General features: G+C 43.6%; 1 protein-coding gene across 1 annotated transcript; it reads right to left on the minus strand.

Moving 5' to 3' along the window:
• Nucleotides 1–334: 334 nt before the first annotated feature.
• LOC106603439 (nuclear envelope pore membrane protein POM 121) lies at nucleotides 335–10,164 on the minus strand. Its single transcript, XM_014197121.2, has 13 exons — nucleotides 9,541–10,164; nucleotides 8,552–8,767; nucleotides 8,183–8,350; nucleotides 7,971–8,051; nucleotides 7,610–7,781; nucleotides 7,090–7,181; nucleotides 6,905–6,984; nucleotides 6,656–6,768; nucleotides 6,462–6,561; nucleotides 6,107–6,370; nucleotides 4,554–5,993; nucleotides 4,221–4,328; nucleotides 335–4,058 (listed from the first exon to the last, which is right to left on the minus strand). Exons 1-13 carry the CDS (start codon nucleotides 10,104–10,106, stop codon nucleotides 3,958–3,960), a joined length of 3,501 nt encoding a protein of 1,166 aa, XP_014052596.1. The 5' UTR covers nucleotides 10,107–10,164; the 3' UTR covers nucleotides 335–3,957.
• Nucleotides 10,165–22,976: the final 12,812 nt, after the last annotated feature.

Below are 22,976 nucleotides of genomic sequence, written 5' to 3' on the forward strand. Positions count from 1 at the left end.
GGAACGGTTTGGCCTACACACTACTATGACCCTTCTATGGAAAGGTGAGACTCATGAACATGTCGTTTTTCTTTAGGACTCCCACCTGGCCTCACATGTAGGTCCCCTCTACACTAGTTGGAAAAATGAATTGACGTATAAATGGACTGTGTAGTACCAAAAATAAGGGCCTTAATACATGCAACTTTTTTTATCCTGATCTTAGATCGCTCAGATAAAGGACTTCAGAAGAAAGAAAAAATGGGGGGGAGGGGTGCTGTTCCATGTAGTATGCTGTTCCATATAGTGAATCTTATTCAATGCATTTATGGGCTTATAGCAGTAAGGCCAAAAGTAATTGCTCAAATAATTTTATTTACAGGGCTTAGACTTAAACACTGAATCTTCAAAGGACCACCTGGAATTTCAGTCTGTTTGGGTGGGATGGAATTTTGGCCTGCCCTGAAATTATTTGATATTGAGATAAAAAGGTCCAATGCAGCCATTAAGACATCCAGCTCTCAAAAACACTGTCATATTATCAAAAGTCTACATTTCAGATAAGTCATTTGGTGCCTCTTCAACAACAACAAATAAACACACATGGAATAGCCTGAACCCTTGGTTAAATCCATACGGTTAAGTATGGCCACAATAAGTCAAATTAAAACACCTCTACTTATTTACACAGCTCTGCACAAGGCTGAATGACGATGTTCAATTTACAAATTACTTAAGTGTATGCGGATTTGCTGATCTACTGAAGGACATCGTTGTACTAAATGGGTAAAGCACAAAAAGTCAACAAATTATGAACAGAAAAATTACAAATCGGAGTACTAAATATTATACTACATTCAATGTTTGTGCTTTTCAATTGTGCATACCAGAAATCTCAACTAACAATAACATAAGACAATTAAGCCCTATCTATGGGAACAAACACTTGAACAAAAGGTGGCCAGGCCATTTGAGGTGGTTTGAGTTAATGCCGTCACATTTTCCAACCATGTCATAAGCATATTTCAAGATACAATAACATTTTCTCACAAGATATAAAAACAAGCCTGGTAAATGAGCAAAACATGCATCAGTCTTCTTTCAAAAGCTGTCAGTCAAAATGACCACTGGGCAGACTGTTCATTTCTCACTTCACATCCAAATAACTGAGGTTGGGTGCTATCAATTGTTAAAGGGATTACGTATAACACAAAACATGGGCATCATACATAAATGGCATACTGGAATAATGCTGCATATTGAAATAGAATATTCTTTTAAATGAACAAGGTACTTGAGTGTCCCAGCACAAACATTAACGTAAGTATTTTTCTATACACTCAGCCACACGCAAAGCCAGTCTCGCTCTCTAAAGTGACAATTCACGTGTGTCAGGCTTGTACTGTACACAATGATCAGACAAACAGCATTCACATATACTAGCAGACCCAGTACGCTCTTGTATATAAAAAAAGTGGAGCTCTTCGAAATGGAAACTTTTAGACGCTTTTATTCCACCATTGCAATACGGTTGAGGAATGATTAACAAATTAAAAGTAATTCAATAACTATAGACCAATTGCGCCAGTGAGCCAAGCTTGAAGGAATTCTAAAAGGCAACCTGCTTTAATACAAAAATAAAGTTTGTGCGTTTTTTTTCCCTCCATGTTTAGCATTTATTGCCACTATTTAGTCAAATCATGCCCCACACACACACACACACACACCTCTCTCTTACAAACACTAACTGGCTCGAACAGGAGAAGTTCTGATTAAAAATTAGTATTCAAAATCCTAGTTCTGTCTCAAGAGGGGTGGACCAATTACTAACCGATTCAACACCCGAGGTAATTTTTGTAACCTACATTGTTAGTAAAATGTTAGCGCACAACAGAGGTTAAGTTTGACTTGAAAGAAGACAATTCCCCTCCAGTTCCTTTAGTCCTGAGTTTCAATCCAGCATTAATGACAAGAACACCTCTCCTGCTGTGCACATTTGTGAATATAGTTGTGTAGTCACACCCAAACACATTCATCATGAAATTGTTAAAAAGTCAACAAAACTCCTAACCTCACCCATTGAACGTGCAGGTAAAACCCATGTCCGGCACTACCAATATGCCGCCATTCACCACATTATTTCCTCCAAGCCAGACTCACCGAGGCAAAAACTGTAACAAGCAAAAAAAAAACACCAGAAAAGACTTGAAGGGAATTATACGAGGGGAAAGCGGTTTGACTGCTGAAGGCGCAAGTATGTCCATCACGAATGCATAAGAGCATGTGAGCACCAAGCTCAGTTCATTTTATAATGCACTCAGCTTTGTCTTGGTAGTATACAGATGCAGGGGTATTGTGGTACAGTCCCCAGATGTTTCTAGTTTCTATCATGGCAAGTCAGAACTATGACAGATCTTATGGGGGCTGTGTGTGAAGGTGGGAGCTGGCTTTCAAGACATAAATTGTTCTGTGCCATGTTGGTGGGGAACACTTACAACTCTGTATTTAACTGATCAAACAGGGTCTTTAATCAAGACTGACTAGTTGAATCTGGTGTTTCAGTGCTGGGCTGGGGAAAAACCCTGCATCTCCTATAGCTCGCAAGGATCACCATACCCATCCCTCCCATAGCACACAACTGCTCTGACCACATTCAAAACGCATCCTTACGTCCTCTCCCTTGAAGTAATTCACAAGGTTAGGATAAGTGGAAGCTGCAGTAACATGCTTTTTTCCATCCAACGGAATACAATCCACAGAAGTTACTTCAAGGGAAGGATTTGTTAACGTTCTCAAACAGTTCCCCGATCGGTATTGAATGTCCCCACCTCCCATCTTCACTATGGCGATAGCATGAGTAGAGAAAAGGACTTAAGCGGTGGTAGAAGAGAGAATATTTTGTAGGTCAGACCTTTGGTTTTTAGCGCAAGTCCAGGGTAGCCCATTTACACCAACACAATATCGACCCATGAATTACTACTACCCTAGGACTCCTCATGATCATAATGCCATCCCCAGATTGGTTAAACATAAATTATGTATATCAAAGGATTTTATTGTTCACCTTATTCTGTCATTAAGGATGAAACGAGTAGAACAAATTCCATTGTAGGAATGCGTCCCAGTGCCTGTGCCACTGTACAATAATACAAGGGCATATCTGAGACCACTACACTAAGCACTCATTCAAAACACAGGTCGGCCTAATTAGTTTGCCCTTTTAAGTGCCAAGATGCCACATACCAGTCTTCATTAACTGAGTGAAACAGCCTTTAGGAATCCAAATTGAAACTCTACATGTAAAATAAACACAATTCATTGTCTAAAAACTCAACATCTCCTATACATTATGAATGCCATGTACAGCTGGATACGTCCATGCAGATCATACTGACGTGAACCCTATTTTGACCGTGGGCATATGTCCAAAAAAAACAGTTCAGCCCTTGTATAGCCGTTAACACAGTCCTGCTTAGAATTTTATACAAAAACAAAGTGAGTGAGAAGCGTGTCGGATCTGAACAAATCCTGCTGTTAGCAAATCAAAAACGGGTCATAAACCTGTCTAGTAGGGGAAATCCAAAAAGCAGGGGGAAAAAAGTTTGAATTGGATATGCTACACTTAAAGTCAAATGGATTTCAATAGTCTTTTGTCTTTCAAGTATAATACATTGTTTCATTCTGCCTCCTATCCCCCTTTCTGATCCTCCCTGGGAGAGTGGCTACACTGTCAGAGCAGTAGGCATCCTAGGAGGGCCGTGTGCGCCTCTGCTAGCCTTGTACCACATAGCGGGCCAGCCCAGGCCGGCCAGGGGAACAGCAGAGTGGGGAGGCCTGTTGGTCTGACTGGGGTTACAATGTAAAGCTGTGTTAGCCATAGCAGCAGTTCAGCTCCTCTGGAGGGTGTAATGGGCTTCGTCGATAGCAGTGCTGAATGGGTAAGGGCTTCCAAGCCATGCGCTACCTGCCTTGGCTAGGCTATTTCTTCCTGGGGTGCTGCCTTCGGGCTTGTAGCCTCTGGCGTGCCCCTGACGTTTTGGAGCCAGCGCCAATGGAGAACGAGGGAGTTGATGGAGAGCCTGGTCAACAACAAAAAACATGTCAATATAAAGATGCACCTGGCTGTTGACTATATCCATTACAGCTTCTCAGATTTAGGAAGAAACAAAGACTATGCTTTTTGCTGCACACTTCAGGCAGAATGCTGGAGAATCAGAATCAAGTTCTAGTTATTTTCTTACCGAATGCTGAGGGTGCCAAAGCACTGAATCCTTGGACTGGAGTTCCTGGGCTTCCAAAGGGGATAGGACCTGCAGCGGTGCTCTGGCCAAAAGTAGGGGTAGACGTCCCTGTACAATAAATGAACAATTAGAGACTAGAATAAAAGACATCTATTAAACTTTGGTTTTGGATTGAACTGGCCTTTTAAAATTGGCCAATACTGTAAAATCTCACTGCCACCCAAATGCAACATTGACCAACATCTGATTTATTTTAAATCATAAAAAACTGTTGTGGATGAAAACAAAATCAGTAAAAGAGTGTTTGTGTTAAATTATACTAGATCTACTGACCGAAGGCTGGCTTGTCACTAGCAGCAGCCCCGAAGTTGAAGCCTGGTGTCTGTGTTGTGAGATTGGGTGTTCCAAACTGAGTGCCTGAAATTGCTGCGCTGAAGTTGAATCCTCCGGTGGTTGGCTGGACAGGGGTAGCGGGGGCCTGCTGTGCAGATACACCACCAAACGAGAAGGTTGGGGCGGAGGCTGGGAGTGTGCCGGCAGTCTGAGTGGCAGAGCCAAAGGCAGGGGCTGCTGGGGCAGCCGCGGTGTTGCCAAATGCAAAACCTGTGGAGCTGGCTCCAAATGCCAGCTTAGTGGGGGTCCCAAACGTAGAAGCTGCCGTAGTGGCAGCTGCACCAAAAGCGAAGGGGGCAGGGTTGGCCCCAGCTGACCCAAATGCAAAAGGATTAGCTGCTGCAGTAGCAGCAGCCGGGGCCTGAGTCGCGCTGGGGAACGCTGATGCTGCTGAGGCGTCGAACGACGACTTCCCAAACGTGAACGTGGACTGGATTGCAGGTGCTGCAGCAGTAGTAGTGGCTGCAGTGGCCATGCCAAAGCCACTGAAGGATGGGGTGGTAGAGTTTTGGGTGGCTGCAGCCTGGCCAAAGGTAAATCCCCCCTGGGCGGTGGCTGGGGGGGCGAGTTGAGTGGCGGCAGAGGTGGTGGTCATGGCACCAAACAAAAAGCCGTTGTTGCTAGTGGTGGCGGCTGCGGTGGAGCTGAGGGTGGGTGCAGGAGCTGTGGTGGAGGTGGCGCCGAACTGGAAAGTACTCCCTGTGGCAGGGGCAATGGTCGTGGCAGAGGTCATTGCAGGCGGCGCACTCCAGTTTCCAAACAGAGACTTGACAGATGGCGGGGCGGCTGGCACTACGGAGGGGACGGGGGCAGGAGCGGTGCTGCTGGACACTCCAGTGAACAGGGAGGCAGCAGGGGCCACCGTACTGCTGTTGGTGAGCCCGCTGAGCAATGAAGCAGATGCGCTGGCTGTGGAGGGGGCTGAGGTAGCGGCTGGCTGTCCAAAAGCACTGGCTGTGGCACTTCCAAATATGGGCTTAAAAGTTGGGACAGCAGGTGTGCTCTCTGGGGCTGAGGTGGCTGGGGTCGCAGGCCCGAAGATGGGCTTGAACACAGAGGCCAGGAGGGGATTATTACTGCTGGTTATTTCTGTGGTGGCGGTGGGGGCCAGTGAGGAGGAAGGGGCTGTCAGTGTGTTGGCCAGACCAAACAAGCTAGCTCCACCCAGGGTGGGGACACTGCTGGGGGCCTTGGTGACTTGGCTCAGCACCTGGATGAAAGCAGAGGACATGGTGCTGGCAGGCTGGGAGAGGGAGGTTGGGGCAGGCTGGAATGAGGAGGTTGGTGTGGGCTGAGGAGCAGTCAAGCTGGTCTCTCCCTGCAGAGCAGAAGTCACCAGTGGTGCAGGAGTCAATGCTTTCACAAAGGAGACAGCCGGAGCTGGAGGGGGAAAAAAAGAGAAAAACAGGCTTTTGAGTAACATCTTCACTCAAAGACAACCACCAAAAATAAACGTCTTCCAACTTTAAATGACTGATCTGTGACTAACAGACCTGCAGTGGTGGCAGCAGCACTGGCGAGGGCGTTGTTCCTCATCATTTTAAGAGACTCCAGGAGGGGGTTGGCCGAGTGGTTGGTGGTGACGGGTGCGGCAATGCTTGAGGGGACAGGATCCAGGTTGACCACAGGGATAGGAGCCACCACACTGGCAGATGTCGATATGGAAAGAGGGCTGGCCAGCAGGGTGGCCAGGGTGGGTGTGGGGTCGCTTGACACAGGAGGTTGATAAGATGTGGTCACTACTGGAGCAGATTTCTCTGGAACCAAAAAAATGACCACAAATCAATATCCCAAACTTTTTGTTGTTGACAAACTGGTTTATAAAAGTTGTGATTTGGGAATACTCACCACACTCTTCGAGGACTGTGTTGATCTGGCTGAGAGCGGCTTTCTTCTCCTGATCCAGGTCTTTCACAGTGATGGTGTAGCCCAGCTCAGGAGGTGGAGGCTGCAAAGACAACATCAATGTTAAGACTCCATCTGTCAGATGATTAGCTACGTGTCCCAATTGAGTACATGTTCATTTACGCAGAATTTCTCACCAGAGAGATTTGGTCTCCTCTACGACTGGACACCAGCGGAATCTTGCGTTTCCGTTTCCCACTACCTGCAGAGTCTGACGCCACACGGACCTCGGGGGCTGGAGTCAGTTTTTCTGTAACAGAAAATATAGTGCATTGTCCGTTAATGTGGTGGCTCCAGTTATTTAAAATCAAAACATAAGTCTCTTTTGGGACAAGACAAAAAGCCCTGAGCCTGATCTGGAATACACATCATCAACATGCTCAAACCAGTGGTGGGTGCTGGGTCCATCAACGTCTTGTCAGACCTCGTCGAGGACGCAGAGCTGGGCGAGCGAGCATCTTCTTCCCTGGCAGACAGAAGAAACAAGGTCATAAAATGCACGCAACAATGGCAGTTCTCATTTCATCACAGGACATGGTGTGAACCTAGAAATGTCTAGATGGGTGAATACCTGGGCTTTTTAGAGGCTCTCTCTGGGGTCTGGGAGCGGGACGACCCAGGGCTGGAGAGAGGGGAGAGGCTGCGGGTGGAGGCCTTTTTCCGCTTGAAAACAAACGTGAAAGTGAGGGTTAGGTTAAAAGGGATACCTGGTCAGTTGCTCAACTGAACGCATTGAACTGAAATGTGTCTTCCACATTTAACCCAACCCCTCTGAATCAGAGAGCTGCGTGTGCTGCCTTAACTGACGTCCATGTCATTGGCACCCGGGGAGAAGTTGTTGGTGGTGGTTAACTGCCCTGCTCAAGGGCAGAACGGCATATTTTCCCACCTCGCTGGCTCTGGGATTCGAACCAGCAAACTTTAGGTTACCGGACCAACACTCTTAACCACTAGGTTACCTGCCACCCCCTGGTTTTCTGACAATACTGCTTTGTGTAGGTCAGCTCTGTCAACTGAACTCCTGGCTGTCGATCCCAACAAGAGGAATACCCAATAAGAGGAGTACTGTCCATCCAAATGATAAAAAGTACCTGAGCAAAGCCTTGTGAGGAGCTGAGGGAGCTGCGGATGGAGTTGCGGACCGAACCCAGGGTGCCGCTGGGGGTCAGGCCACAGCTCACAGAACTGATGGAGGAGGTGCGCGACTTCTTCATCGTTGACTCCTCCATCATAGTGTTCAGTCCTCGCTTCAGCGTACCAGGCCTATAGGAGTTGGGAGTGGAAACAGGATTTCAGAAGAGATTGGAAGAGGGGATACAGTATTTGAATAATTAATTATTTAGATAACTAACCATATCTATACACTGAATGAAAGCAAAGTCGCATTCAAATGTAATATCAGGACTTGTATTACAGAGAAAAACGTTTTGTACTGGCATTGCTCACACTCACTTGGGCACCAGCTGTGTAGGAGCTCCATTGGGCAGCAGTGGCTCAAATGCCGAGTGAGCACTCCCACTGCTGTCATGGCGCCTAAGTGAACAAAGAGCAGGTGTACGTTGTAAACAGTCTTCAAGAGCCACACAATACCAAGAGAGACACTTAAGTGTGAGAAGAACAGTATGTTGTATATAAAGGCATTGCATCCTGTGGTAGTCACATACCTCCTTTTGCCCTTTTGCCCTGCAGTGAAGCTCCTGTCATCTTCCTTGTCCACCTCTCTCTTGCGGCTCTCTTTGAGCATGCTCAGAACAGTCTCCCTGGAGCAGGGGTCTGCAGGGGCCCCCAGGCCTGGAGAACCAAGGATTCCCGGGGAGTTCAAATGATCAAAGCTGCAGACAACATCAATTGCAGAACAAATGTCAGAAGGGCCACCCAACAACTAAGGATGTTTTCAAACTGCATATGGACACTCATAATGTGTTACCCAGAATGATCACAGAATTACAAGTTGCTTGCATTATCCCCAACAGATCTACAAACATTTTGATAGAAAAATTAAGATGCGGCAAGACAGGGCCAATATGACTTACAAAGGGGATTGAGTGGTGTTGCGATCTGGCCTAGCAATCTTCACTGTGACTGGACTGTGGACTGCCGGGGAGTTGCGAGGGCTGAGAATGTTCTTCTTTCTGAAGCCGTCCCACTGGGCAGGGGGCAGGATGCCCACAGAGGATGTGCCGGTCTGCTGGAGGGGGTAGTGGCGCTGGGGAGTTATGGTGAACCTGCCCATCATGCCAAGGGGCTCCCTGTACACAATAATGCGACCACAGGATTAGGTCATTGCAAGAAACGGACATAGATCATTTATAAACTGATTTTATATTCCACAAAACAGGAATTTAAACAAAATAGGGGACATTTTATCTGTCAAGAGCCTGAGCTGACCAACCATTTTACATTGCTACATTGTTTTGAAAATTATAGTAAAAGCAATTGTAACTGCAGTCATCATTACAGTGGAAAAGATTCTTACTGTAAAACTTCCTATAGTGCATGTTCAAAACATTGCTATCGCTTGTCTCGTGCCATACTGTCATCCAAAGAACGTACGAAACACACACAAATATATACACACATACATACATATATATCTCGAGCACGAACTGAAGGGGGGAAGGAACATTTCCTTGTAGAGAATGGAGCAGATAGCAACTCCCACATTTTCAAATATTGGAGGGAATGCTAGTATGTGTTGGGGCGAAGCAGCACGTATTCTCAATACATTTAAAAACAAGCAACTGTTTTCCTATTTAATGATGACTAACTACGACACGAACTGTGACAATATTGGAATCGTTTAAAATCGTGTTTGACAACTGCACCATGTGTGCAACATGATCCGTAGGCGCAATTTTGTTTCGGAATTGTATTTAACTACGGTTAGCACATTGGCTACTGACAGTTGCAAACCAGCTAGCTACGTTAGCTGACAATGCTAGGCTAACTACCTTGTCATTGATAGCATTAAAGTTCTTAGGAAAGTTAAAGTTAGCTAGTTAAACATTATTTCAGTACTCACCTCCCGAATGACAGCCTTTTGTTCGGAGTATAAACAGCGTGGTTGGGTCGCGCCAATATTTCGCGCAGTTGCTCTCGTGCGTTTGGGTTAACACGCGAATTCGCACCGGCTCGCGGCCTCCCAACAACTGTGGGAGGACTTTCTGCCTTCCCAATGTAACTTCCCATTAGTATATCCCGAGGACTGAACAGAAATGAGTCGCTGTGTCCCGCGGCTTTCCGATAAATAGCGCTCTCGGAACGTCTTTGGTCGGTAAATACTAGCGGTTCCCTAACATCACCCTTGACGGTGCGACTTCTGACTCTCCCCGCTGTGGGTAATCCGTTCGCAATCTCTGGCAACCAGCGTCGCAGCACGGGTGGAATAGTCAGACCATGGCGTGGATGAGGGCCTAACCTAGCGTTGAGTGATTCTCCACTGTGATAAATACAGGCAACGCAACAAACTCCAAGAATGAACGCTATATAAAAAAAGGTTGGAATATAATACACAACTAGACAGAATATTACGATGGAACAAAACACGAGAGAGCTAAACGCTATGAACCGCTTCTCTCTTGGAGACATGGCGGCAGCGCGCCGCCGGAGGACTTTGATATCCCATAATGCCGCGCGTCAACATTTTCCATAATTTATTCGCAAACCCCAATCAGCGCATATTCTGTGCAAAAATAATGTTTTACTGTTTACATTACTTTATTGCAAAAAATAAATAAATTAATCCTAAAAGAATCAGACGAATTAAATTGCTCTAACTTGGGTTTTTCACCAGCCGGATTTTAAAAATCATGATTACTTAGCCAATATACAGATGATTGCTGAATAAACTCAGAGAGGAAGAAAGAAACTGAACCCGGCAGAAAATCTGTCTCCCTCCAGCAAGTGGCGTTGTTTCTCCCACCAAGCAAGGAGTTTTTGGAGGCCAATGAGAGAGTGTGGACAAAAAAATGAATGGCTTATGGAGTACCACAGTATGAGTAAAGTCCATGGAGAGTAAGAGCACCTCCTCCCAGCTGCCCACTGCACTGAGGATAGGAAACTCTGTCACCACTGATAAATCCACTATAATTGAGAATTTCAATAAGCATTTTTCTACGGATGGCCATAATTTCCACCTGGCTACCCCTACCCAGGTCAACAGCACTGCACCCCCCACAGCAACTCGCCCAAGCCTTCCCCATTTCTCCTTCTCCCAAATCCAGTCACCTGATGTTCTGAAAGAGCTGCAAAATCTGGACCCCTACAAATCAGCCGGGCTAGACAATCTGGACCCTTTCTTTCTAAAAATATCTGCCGAAATTGTTGCAAAACCTATTACTAGCCTGTTCAACCTCTCTTTCGTGTCGTCTGAGATTCCCAAAGATTGGAAAGCAGCTGCGGTCATCCCCCTCTTCAAAGGGGGACACACTCTTGACCCAAACTGCTACAGACCTATATCGATCCTACCCTGCCTTTCTAAGGTCTTCGAAAGCCAAGTCAACAAACAGATTACCGACCATTTCGAATCGACCTTCTCCGCTATGCAATCTGGTTTCAGAGCTGGTCATGGCTGCACCTCAGCCATGCTCAAGGTCCTAAACGATATCTTAACCGCCATCGATAAGAAACAATACTGTGCAGCCGTATTCATTGACCTGGCCAAGGATTTCGACTCTGTCAATCACCACATCCTCATCGGCAGACTCAATAGTCTTGGTTTCTCAAATGATTGCCTCGCCTGATTCACCAACTACTTCTCTGATAGAGTTCAGTGTGTCAAATCGGAGGGCCTGTAGTCTCTATGGGTGTGCCACAGGGTTCAACTCTTGGGCCGGCTCTCTTCTCTGTATACATCAATGATGTCGCTCTTGCTGCTGGTGAGTCTCCGATCCACCTCTACGCAGACAACACCATTCTGTATACTTCTGGCCCTTCTTTGGACACTGTGTTAACAACCCTCCAGACGAGCTTCTATGCCATACAACTCTCCTTCCGTGGCCTCCAACTGCTCTTAAATACAGTAAAACTAAATGCATGCTCTTCAACCGATCGCTGCCTGCACCTGCCCGCCCGTCCAGCATCACTACTCTGGACGGTTCTGACTTAGAATATGTGGACAACTACAAATACCTAGGTGTCTGGTTAGACTGTAAACTCTCCTTCCAGACTCACATCAAACATCTCCAATACAAAGTTAAATTTAGAATTGGCTTCCTATTTCGCAACAAAGCATCCTTCACTCATGCTGCCAAACATACCCTCGTAAAACTGACCATCCGACCGATCCTTGACTGCAGCGATGTCATTTACAAAATAGCCTCCAATACCCTACTCAATAAATTGGATGCAGTCTATCACAGTGCCATCCGTTTTGTCACCAAAGCCCCATACACTACCCACCACTGCGACCTGTACGCTCTCGTTGGCTGGCCCTCGCTTCATACTCGTCGCCAAACCCACTGGCTCCAGGTCATCTACAAGACCCTGCTAGATAAAGTCCCCCCTTATCTCAGCTCACTGGTCAGCCTAGCAGCACCCACCCGTAGCACGCGCTCCAGCAGGTATATCTCACTGGTCACCCCCAAAGCCAATTCCTCCTTCGGCCGCCTCTCCTTCCAGTTCTTTGCTGCCAATGACTGGAACGAACTACAAAAATCTCTGAAACTGGAAACACTTATCTCCCTCACTAGCTTTAAGCACCAGCTGTCAGAGCAGCTCAAAGATTACTGCACCTGTACATAGCCCATCTATAATTTAGCCCAAGCAACTACCTCTTCCCCTACTGTATTTATTTATTTATTTTGCTCCTTTGCACCCCATTATTTCTATTTCTACATTGCACTTTCTTCCACTTCAAATCTACCATTCCAGTGTTTTACTTGCTATATTGTATGTACTTCGCCACCATGGCCTTTTTTTGCCTTTACCTCCCTTATCTCACCTCATTTGCTCACATTGTGGTCCCGTGTGACTCAGTTGGTAGAGCATGGTGTTTGCAAAGCCAGGGTTGTGGGTTTGATTCCCACGGGGGACCAGTACGGGGAAAAAAAAAATGTATGGAAAATGTATGAAATGTATGCATTCACTACTGTAAGTTGCTCTGGATAAGAGCGTCTGCTAAATGACTAAAATGTAAAAATGTATATAGACTTATTTTTCTACTGTATTATTGACTGTATGTTTGTTTTACTCCATATGTAACTCTTGTGTTGTTGTATGTTTCAAACTGCTTTGCTTTATCTTGGCCAGGTCGCAATTGTAAATGAGAACTTGTTCTCAACTTGCCTACCTGGTTAAATAAAGGTGAAATAAATAAAATTAAATAAAAAAGGAGTCATAATACCCACAAAACCTAGCGGTCAAACAATGAAATGGTTCCAATCGTTTTTCCACCATTCATTTTTCCCATAGTAAAAAAAACCCACTTAAAATAAGGACTGTGTTTCTTGTACGCTTACCCTGGCATGACGTTTTGCTAACCATGTAAATCTCTCTACGACAAGATGACTTAACAATGTATTCGACTGTATTTACCCCTAAAAATGAAATTCTAAATAGCTGCTAATGTGGCTATCATAAAGAACTACAAATGCAATGATGATCTGGACGAGACTCCCGAATCGAGGAAAAGGTAAGAATCTCTGGATTAACTATCTAATGTTAGCTAAATGTAGTAATGAATAAATTGGCTACATTTATTTAAATTGACAATTCTGTGAACTGTCTTGTGCAACTTTTAAATTAACAAAATACCTGTTAGCAAAGGTGTCAGCTAGAGATGACATTCAAGAGCTTGCAGAGATGTGTAGTCTTGCATGTTGTCTACTTTGACGCTAATTAGCATTTTCAAATCTGAGAGTAAATAGAGCTGAATATATTGATAAAAGTCCGAGAGAGATTTACATGGTTATCAAAACATCATGCCAGGGTAAACCTACACAAAACACAGGCCTTATTTTAATTTCCAATGGGGGAAAATAAATGCTGGAAAAATGAGGCTAGTTAGCATAGCATCTCTCTTCATTGAATACAGGCGGTTGACATCAACAACCCTCATCTAATATTCAAAAAATGATTACAATAATGACATGTATATACCAATCCAAAGAAAGGATAGGTTGGAGCTAGACAGCCTGCCATACTGCTTTGTGGACAACGACACCTGTACTGTCGTGGCCAAAAGTTTTGAGAATGACACAAATATAAATTTTCACAAAGTTTGCTGCTTCAGTGTCTTTAGATATTTTTGTCAGATGTTACTATGGAATACTGAAGTATAATTACAAGCATTTCATAAGTGTCAAAGGCTTTTATTGACAATTACATGAAGTTGATGCAAAGAGTCAATATTTGCAGTGTTGACCCTTCTTTTTCAAGACCTCTGCAATCCGCCCTGGCATGCTGTCAATTAACTTCTGGGCCACATCCTGACTGATGTTAGCCCATTCTTGCATAATCAATGCTTGGAGTTTGTCAGAATTTGTGGGTTTTTGTTTGTCCACCCGCCTCTTGAGGATTGACCACAAGTTCTCAATGGGATTAAGGTCTGGGGAGTTTCCTGGCCATGGACCCAAAATATCGATGTTTTGTTCCCCGAGCCACATAGTTATCACTTTTGCCTTATGGCAAGGTGCTCCATCATGCTGGAAAAGGCATTGTTTGTCACCAAACTGTTCCTGGATTGTTGGGAGAAGTAGCTCTCGGAGGATGTGTTGGTACCATTGTTTATTCATGGCTGTGTTCTTAGGCAAAAGTGAGCCCACTCCCTTGGCTGAGAAGCAACCCCACACATGAATGGTCTCAGGATGCTTTACTGTTGGCATGACACAGGACTGATGGTAGCGCTCACCTTGTCTTCTCCGGACAAGCTTTTTTCTGGATGCCCCAAACAATCGGAAAGGGGATTCATCAGAAAAAATGACTTTACCCCAGTCCTCAGCAGTCCAATCCCTGTACCTTTTGCAGAATATCAGTCTGTCCCTGATTCTTTTTCCTGGAGAGAAGTGGCTTCTTTGCTGCCCTTCTTGACACAAGGCCATCCTCCAAAAGTCTTCGCCTCACTGTGCATGCAGATGCCTGCTGCCATTCCTGAGCAAGCTCTGTACTGGTGGTGCCCTGATCTCGCAGCTGAATCAATTTAGGAGACGGTCCTGGCGCTTGCTGGACTTTCTTGGGCGCCCTGAAGCCTTCTTTACAACAATTGAACCGCTCTCCTTGAAGTTCTTGATGATCCGATAAATGGTTTATTTAAGTGCAATCTTACTGGCAGCAATATCCTTGCCTGTGAAGCCCTTTTTGTGCAAAGCAATGATGACGGCACATGTTTCCTTGCAGGTAACCATGGTTGACAGAGGAAGAACAATGATTCCAAGCACCACCCTCCTTTAGAAGCTTCCAGTCTGTTATTCGAACTCAATCAGCATGACAGAGTGATCTCCAGCCTTGTCCTCGTCAACACTCACACCTGTGTTAACGAGAGAATCACTGACATGATGTCAGCTGGTCCCTTTTGTGTCAGGGCTGAAATTCAGTGGAAATGTTTCTGGGGGATTTAGTTCATTTGCATGGCAAAGAGGGACTTTGCAATTAATTGCAATTCATCTGATCACTCTTCATAACATTCTGGAGTATATGCAAATTGCCATCATACAAACTAAGGCAGCAGACTTTGTGAAAATTCATATTTGTGTCATTCTCAAAACTTTTGGCCACGACTGTAGTTTATCAAAGATTATGGATATACTGACAAGATACGTGTCTCTCCGCGCTAACAATGGGAAACTGCCAAAATAAAGGAATCACCAACATAAAACGTGTTATTAGGGCGTTGGGCCACCATGAGCCAGAACAGCTTTATTGCACCTTGGCATACATTCTACAAGTGTCTGGAACTCTATTGAAGGGATGTGACACCATTCTTCCACGATATAGTCCATCATTTGGTGTTTTGTTGATGGAAAACGCTGTCTCAAGCACCACTCTAGAATCTCCCATAAGTGTTAAATTGGGTTGAGATGTAGTGACTGAGAGAGCCATGGCATATGGTTTACATCGTTTTCATTCTCATCAAACCATTCAGTGACCACTTGTGCCCTGTGGATGGGGTCATTGTCATTCTATGGGGGCACAGTCATGGTAGGCAAAATAATGGCCTGCCCAGCATTTTTATACATGACCCTAAGCATGATGGGATGTTAATTGCTTTATTAACTCAGGAACCACACCTGTGAGGAATTACCTGCTTTCAATATACTTTGTATCCCTCATTTACTCAAGTGTTTCCATTGTTTTGACAGTTAGGGACAGATTACAATTGACCGGGGGGAGGAATAGTCCAAAATAGGGGAGGGTTGTCCAACTTTCTTCTTTTTTTTTGCTTTGGGGAGGGTTGTGTGTTTTTTTTATTTTTTTATTGGGCCTGCCTGGAGCATATGTGGACACATTGTTATGTGTTAGTTTACATTCACTCTTTTGCAGGTTTTACAAAATAATTTTTTTCCCATCCTAGCCAAATTTCCTCATGTGCTTGCATGTTCCTCCCTTATTGGGTGTTTTGGTACTTCCCTTATGCACTATGCTTTTCCATGTGCTAACTTTTACTATACCACAGGTCAGTATAGTCTACCAGACTAATGGTCTATCCTGCCCTCTATCCACTATTGATAGTGACAATAGTGGTAGGTGGATCATTTGTCCAGATCTGCAATAGGCTAACTAGCAATCATACATACAAATATTCAAAGCTGCATACATTTTTTAAATGAATCGACAAGAACAAATAAGAATATCTGATGGGCAGCAGAGAGGCCAGGTGCATCATTGCGCATTGAAAGAACAGTGAGACACTGCTAAATCTCCCCTATTGATCTTGTTTAGGGACAATAGAAGTATCATACAATGCAATGAGTAATTGCATTCTTGTTTTCAAATGAGTACAACAGTGAAAATGTCATTTGAATAACAGAGCAAAAACCCTGTGATTTGAATGTTTCATTCGATTTGGATCAGTTGTGGGTCTACTCTCAACATGTATTTTTAAACCTTTATTTAACTAGGCAAGTCAGTTAAGAACACATTCTTATTTACAATGACAGCCTAGGAACAGTGGGTTAACTGCCTTGTTAAGTGACAGAATGACTGATTTTTACCTTGTCAGCTCAGGGATTCAATCTAGCAACCTTTCAGTTACTGGCCCAACACTCTAACCACTAGGCTACCTGCCACCCCAAGGTTTATAAGGTCAAAAAAGGTACAGTAGCAGGCCAGTTGGCTGTATTTTACTTCTGATACGGAATGCACTGTCTGTTGCAGGTCATCATTCTCCTAAATCCTCCTATAACAGTGTGTCCACATATGCTCCAGGCAGGCCCAATTATTCAGGAAAGCTTATCACGTGCTCTGCGTCCTCTCCAATCTGAGCATCTATTCCTCACGCACCTAGAACCTTACGTTTCAATATAGCCTAAATATTTATCATTTAACTTTAATGTATTACCTTTTATATGTGGCATAAACACAACCTGTCAAAATGTTTTAATCTGATTAGGCTACTTCAAAGGTCTCCTGTAGGCATGCGCACGTTCATCCAAAATAATATAAAATATAGTTCCATAATCCTCAAAATGACTTGACATTAAGCAGGTTTCCATCCAAACTTTTTATACGAGTAAAGTAGCCAACATGTCTGATAAAAAAATTTCACCACATCATGGGAAAGCATGCAGTTTATACAAAATAGCCTCCAACACTCTACTCAGCAAATTGGATGCAGTCTATCACAGTGCCTTCCGTTTTGTCACCAAAGCCCCATATTCTATCCACCACTGTGACCTGTACGCTCTCGTTGGCTGGCCCTCGCTTCATATTCGTCGCCAAACCCACTGGCTCCAGATAAGTCGTTGCTAGTTAAAGCCCCGCCTTATCTCAGCTCACTGGTCACCATAGCAGCACCCACCCGTAGCACACGCTCCAGCAGTGTAACGGCTGTCGGGAGAGAGAGTAGACCAAGGCGCAGCGGAGTTAATGTTCATCATGATTGTATTTAATTAACGTAAGAGCACTATACAAAAACAAGATAACCGACAGCAAAACAGTCCTGTTCGGAAATAATCTAAACAGAAACAATTACCCACAAAATCCCAATGGAAAAACAGGCACTTATGTGTGACTCCCAATCAGCAACAACCAACAACAGCTGTGCCTGATTGGAAGCCACACGGCCAAAATCAATGAAACAGACAACATAGAAAAATGAACATAGAATGCCCACCCAATGTAACACCCTGGCCTAACCAAAATAAAGAACAAAAACCCCTCTCTATGGCCAGGGCGTTACAAGCAGGTATATTTCACTGGTCACCCCCAAAGCCAATTCCTCCTTCGGCCGCCTCTCCTTCCAGTTCTCTGCTGCCAATGACTGGAACGAACTGCAAAAATCATTGAAGCTGGAGACTCATATCTCCCTCACTAGCTTTAAGCACCAGCTGTCAGAGCAGCTCACAGATCACTGCACCTGTAAATAGCCCATCTGTAAATAGCCCATCCAACTACCTCATCACCATATTGTTATTTCTTTTATTTATTTTGCTCCTTTGCACCCCAGTACTACTTGCAGACTCATCTTCTGCACATCTATCACCCCAGTGTTTAATTTGCCATACTGTAATAATTTCGCCACTATTGCCTATTTATTGCCTCACCCCCCTTATCCTACCTCATTTGCACACCCTCTATGTAGATTTTCTCTATTGTATTATTGACTGTATGTTTCTTTATTCCATGTGTAACTCTGTGTTGTTGTTTGTGTCGCACTGCTTTGCTTTATCTTGGCCAGGTCGCAGTTGTAAATGAGAACTTGTTCTCAACTAGCCTACCTGGTTAAATAAAAGTGAAATATATATATTTTTTTAAAATACATATTAAATGAATCTGAACTTCACAGGGTGGTGAAAGTGCACAGTGATGAGGCTGATGCTCCTTTCAATAAATATCGAGGGTCTTGATGATGATGATCGATGTTTGGGTGCCATTTGTCAAATAAAAATGATCTTGCACTTTTGTCCATAATAATTTCATAATGTACTGTAGTAGAACTGTTTCTGCAAGCTGTTGGCTAGAGCGCATGTGCCAATACCAGAGTGGGCACATTCGCTATACCTACGCAACATTTTTAGTGACAAGAGTTGAAAATGTAACTTGTATTTTTTATTCAGTGCATGGGAATTTAACCTCAAAATATATTTTTATGTGCACTACATATTAAAGCACAGACTTTTATCTGCAACAAGTCAATTTGATGGAAACAACTCTGATGGGAAATTGCCAGCATTTGGGTGAAAAAAATATATAAAAAATATGAAAGCTGATTAAATAAAATTGTACTAGGCCAAATTGTCCAGGAGAGGCTGTCTATCATAGCCTACTCCCTGAATTCGCTCTTCAGAACCTTGCGCTTTCTGCTAAGGAAAGAGGGACAGATGAGCCTTGGCCAAGGCTACTGCGAAGATGGAGGCCTTTTTCATTGAAGTAAAACAAGAGTTATAGAAAAAAGAGTAGGCCTATAGTAAAAAGCCTACAATGGGAATTTATACAGAAAAAATATATAAACGCAACATGTAAAGTGTTGGTCCCATGTTTTCATGAAATAAAATATCCCAGAAATGTTACATTCTCACAAAAATCTTATTTCTTTCAAATTGTGGGCACAAATTTGATTACATCCCTTTGCCAAGATAATCCATCCACCTGACAGGTGTGGAATATCAAGAAGCTGATTAAACAGCATGATCATTAAACAAGGTGCATCTTGTGCTGGGGACAATAAAAGTCCTCTTGAAAATGTGCAGTTTTGTCACACAGCACAATGCCACAGATATCTCAAGTTGAGGGAGCATAAATTGGCATGCTGACTGCAGGAATGTCCACCAGAGCTGTTGCCAAATAATTTAATGTTAATTTCTCTACTATAAGCCACCTCCAATGTTGTTTTAGAGAATTTGGCAGTACATCCAACCAGCCTCACAACCACAGACCATGTGTAACGACGCCAGCCCAGGACCTCCACATCCGGCTTCTTCACCTGCGGGATCATCTGAGACCTGGACAGCTGATGAAACTATGGGTTTGCACAACCAAATAATTTCTGCACAAACCGTCAGAAACTGTCTCAGGGAAGGACATCTGGGGTCTCACCAGGGTCTTGAACTGACTGCAGTTCGGCGTCGTAACCAACTTCAGTCGGCAATTGCTCACCTTCGATGGCCACTGGCACGCTGGAGAAGTGTACTCTTCACAGATTAATCCCGGTTTCATCTGTCCTGGACAGATGTCAGACAGCGTGTATGGTGTTGTGTGGGCGAGCGGTTTGCTGATGTGAACAGAGTGCCCCATGGTGGCGGTGGGGTTATGGTATGGGCAGGCATGAGCTACGGACAATGAACACAATTCCATTTTATTGATGGAAATTTGAATGCAAAGAGATACCGTGATGAGATCCTGTAGATCATTGTCGTGCCATTTATCTGCCGCCATCACCTCACGTTTCAATATGATAATGTACGGCCCCATGTCGCAATTCCTGGAAGCTGAAAATATCCCAATTCTTCCATGACATGCATACTCACCAGACATGTCACCCATTGAGGATGTTTGGGATGCTCTGAATTGACTTCTACGGCAGCATGTTCCAGTTCCAGCCAATATCCAGAAACTTCGCACAACGATTTGAAGAGGAGTGGACAACATTCCACAGGCCACAATCAACAGCCTGATCAACTCTATGCAAAGGACATGTGTCGTGCTGCATGAGGCAAATGGTGGTCACACCAGATACTGACTGGTTTTCTGTTGAGACATTTTCATTGGCTAAATTAAATTAGATCTGTTTTTTTAATTGTGTGCTCCTTATTTAGTTTAAGATATGTTATAAGTAGGTGTATAGTAAAATAAATAATGTTAGACTATTTCTGTAATTTGTTGGGTATGGTAGGCACTAGTTTGTTCAAAACGTTTGTGAAGGTCTAAACCAGTTTGCAAGTGTTTTGTTTCATTCCTTTGAGCCATTTTCCTTGGCCAAATTAAGTTCCAACTGTAATGCTGTGTTTGGGGTAATATAATAGCCTGCTCATATTTTCCCTATAAACAATGACTTGACTTACTTTTTATATTACCCTAATAAAGTTTAGAAACTTTTGTGAAGATGTGGGTATTGATAAGCTTTAGCTACTGCAAGCCTATGATATGAAGGCAGTGTGCACCAGAGCTCCAACTGACTCTGACAGTTGAATTTGAGGTGAGGAAGAATATTTCAGGCCTACCAGAATTACTCCTATAAAATAACAATATAATGCTTATCTTCATAAAAAAGATTCTGATAGAAAATTAACGAATTAGCCTCCTTGTGTACAGTCGTTCTGCCCCTGAGCAAGGCAGTTAACCCACTGTTCCTCGGGCGCCGAAGACGTGGATGTTGATTAAGGCAGCCCCCCGCACCTCTATGATTCAGAGGGGTTGGGTAAAATGCGGAAGACACATTTCAGTTGAAAGCATTCAGTTGTACAACTGACTAGGTATCCCCCTTTCCCTTTCCCTATACCTGTATAGCAGAAGCAGTAGCCATCTGACTTTTTTTTTTTAAATGCTTGTCGGTGTGGTACCGATAGCATATCGCTATCTCTCTGGGGCTAGGCCTTTATATAGGCTATATTTCGTTTTTTATATTAATTTATCATTTTTAATTTATACAGTGGATACATAAGCCTATAGGCCTATGTATGCAATGCCCTGATGCATTTAGTGCTCAAATTTCTGACAGCTGAACCCAGGGGCGGAAATCCCGGGGGGGACGGGGGGGACACGACCCCCCCATCCTGGGAAAAATATGATTTGTCCCCCCCAATATATCACTGAAACATAACTATGTAATTTAAATAATATTAATTATACGCAATGAAAGCAATTGTGCTGATTATAGACACTTAATAGCGCGTTTTTAAGTTTCAAAAGATTGCGACCCCCCCCACCCTTTGCCTCACAATGGTTTGATCCACTGCCAGTTCCTTAGTTGGCAAGGTAACAGAGGGGTCGTATCCACTGTCTGAAAGGCACTCAATGAACATAACTGACGTGAGGTTAATCCAGTCAATCGCGCACACACACTAGCTGAATATGCAGAGCTAGCACGCAAATATGAACTATTAAGCTAGCTAGTACCTATTCCATTTATGTGGCCTCGTCAAAGATGGAATCTTTGCTATCGTCAATTTACTCCAAGATCAGCATGCAGATGATGTAAGTTAGTGCTTCAAAGTCCCTGTGATAAGGTTAGCGATAAACTGGAGTCCAAACTGAACAGAACTACACTCTCTTCTACCATTGTCTTAAATATATTTAATGGTCTCGTTGCAAAAGCTAAATTGTCGCAAGGGAACTTTTATTTATTTATTTTATTTCACCTTTATTTAACCCGGGTAGCAAAGATTATAGCAAACACCACTGAAACGGAATTGGTGCTCGCTAGCTTTGCAAATTCAGCTATTGTTGGAAGCCAGCCAATATGAAACAAACTATTAAAATTACAAAAGGTTGCAGCATATGTTGTGTAAATGGTGAACTCATACAGCTTTCAACTCTTGTCATTTTAATCCGTTTCACATTTGCTAGCTACCTTTTAGATCGAAGCCCAAATAGAATGATAAAAGATAAGATGATAGAAGCCCATCTCCTACTGTAAATAACCTACACACTGTGTGTGTGTGTGTGTGTGTGTGTGTAGCCAGCCAGCCAGGTAGAAAAATGGCAGAAAAATAAAAGACGGACATCAGAGTATTTTTCAGTACACCAAAACGCAACGTAAGAACCCTAGTAGCCTAATATCTCAAAGACTAGTTGATAAAATGTTCATAAGAAAGAAATGAAATTCTAATGGAAATGTTTCACAATGATGTCATTAGGCAGAGCAGGCAACAGATGGCACACAGACAGCAGAGTTGGGGACAGACTGGCAGAGACAGGGAGTCTCAGGTAAGTTTGTTGAGTCTTTGTTTGGCAACATTATGAAAGGTTCTCCATTTTTTTTACTTGTAAAATAGGAACATAATTGGAAAATGCCATTGATACCCCCACTCTCAACTTAAACTGGTGACTGAACTAAGATTTGTTAAAGGCAATGGTATTGCTGTTGTGATTAGTTGTGTAGTTTTGGGTACCGGTAGTTAGGAGTACAGCAAACACCTTATTTCTTTGGTTCCTCAATATACATTTACCATATTACAATGTAGGCTATGTGTTACAGCACTACTTTTGGTGTCCCCCTCAGGAATTGCTCGTGAGAAAATGTCATGTAATTGTCCCCTCCAAAGTTGATATCAGATTTTCGTCCCTGGCTGAACCGTGAGGTGGACAATTATTGTTTAAGGAATGTAGCATAAAAAAAAAAAAAAAAAAATAGACTATAAAGTT

This window comes from Salmo salar, chromosome ssa04 (assembly GCF_905237065.1).
Source record: "Salmo salar chromosome ssa04, Ssal_v3.1, whole genome shotgun sequence".
Classification (NCBI taxonomy): domain Eukaryota; kingdom Metazoa; phylum Chordata; class Actinopteri; order Salmoniformes; family Salmonidae; genus Salmo; species Salmo salar.

Excerpts from the sequence above, each read along its gene's own strand:
- LOC106603439 (XM_014197121.2), bottom strand. The coding sequence starts at position 10,106 with ATGTCTCCAAGAGAGAAGCGGTTCATAGCGTTTAGCTCTCTCGTGTTT. Across the intron at positions 7,782-7,970 it reads CCTACACAGCTGGTGCCCAA|GCCTGGTACGCTGAAGCGAG; the intron begins GTGAGTGTGAGC and ends CAACTCCTATAG. Across the intron at positions 6,562-6,655 it reads GAGGAGACCAAATCTCTCTG|CCTCCACCTCCTGAGCTGGG; the intron begins GTGAGAAATTCT and ends TTGTCTTTGCAG.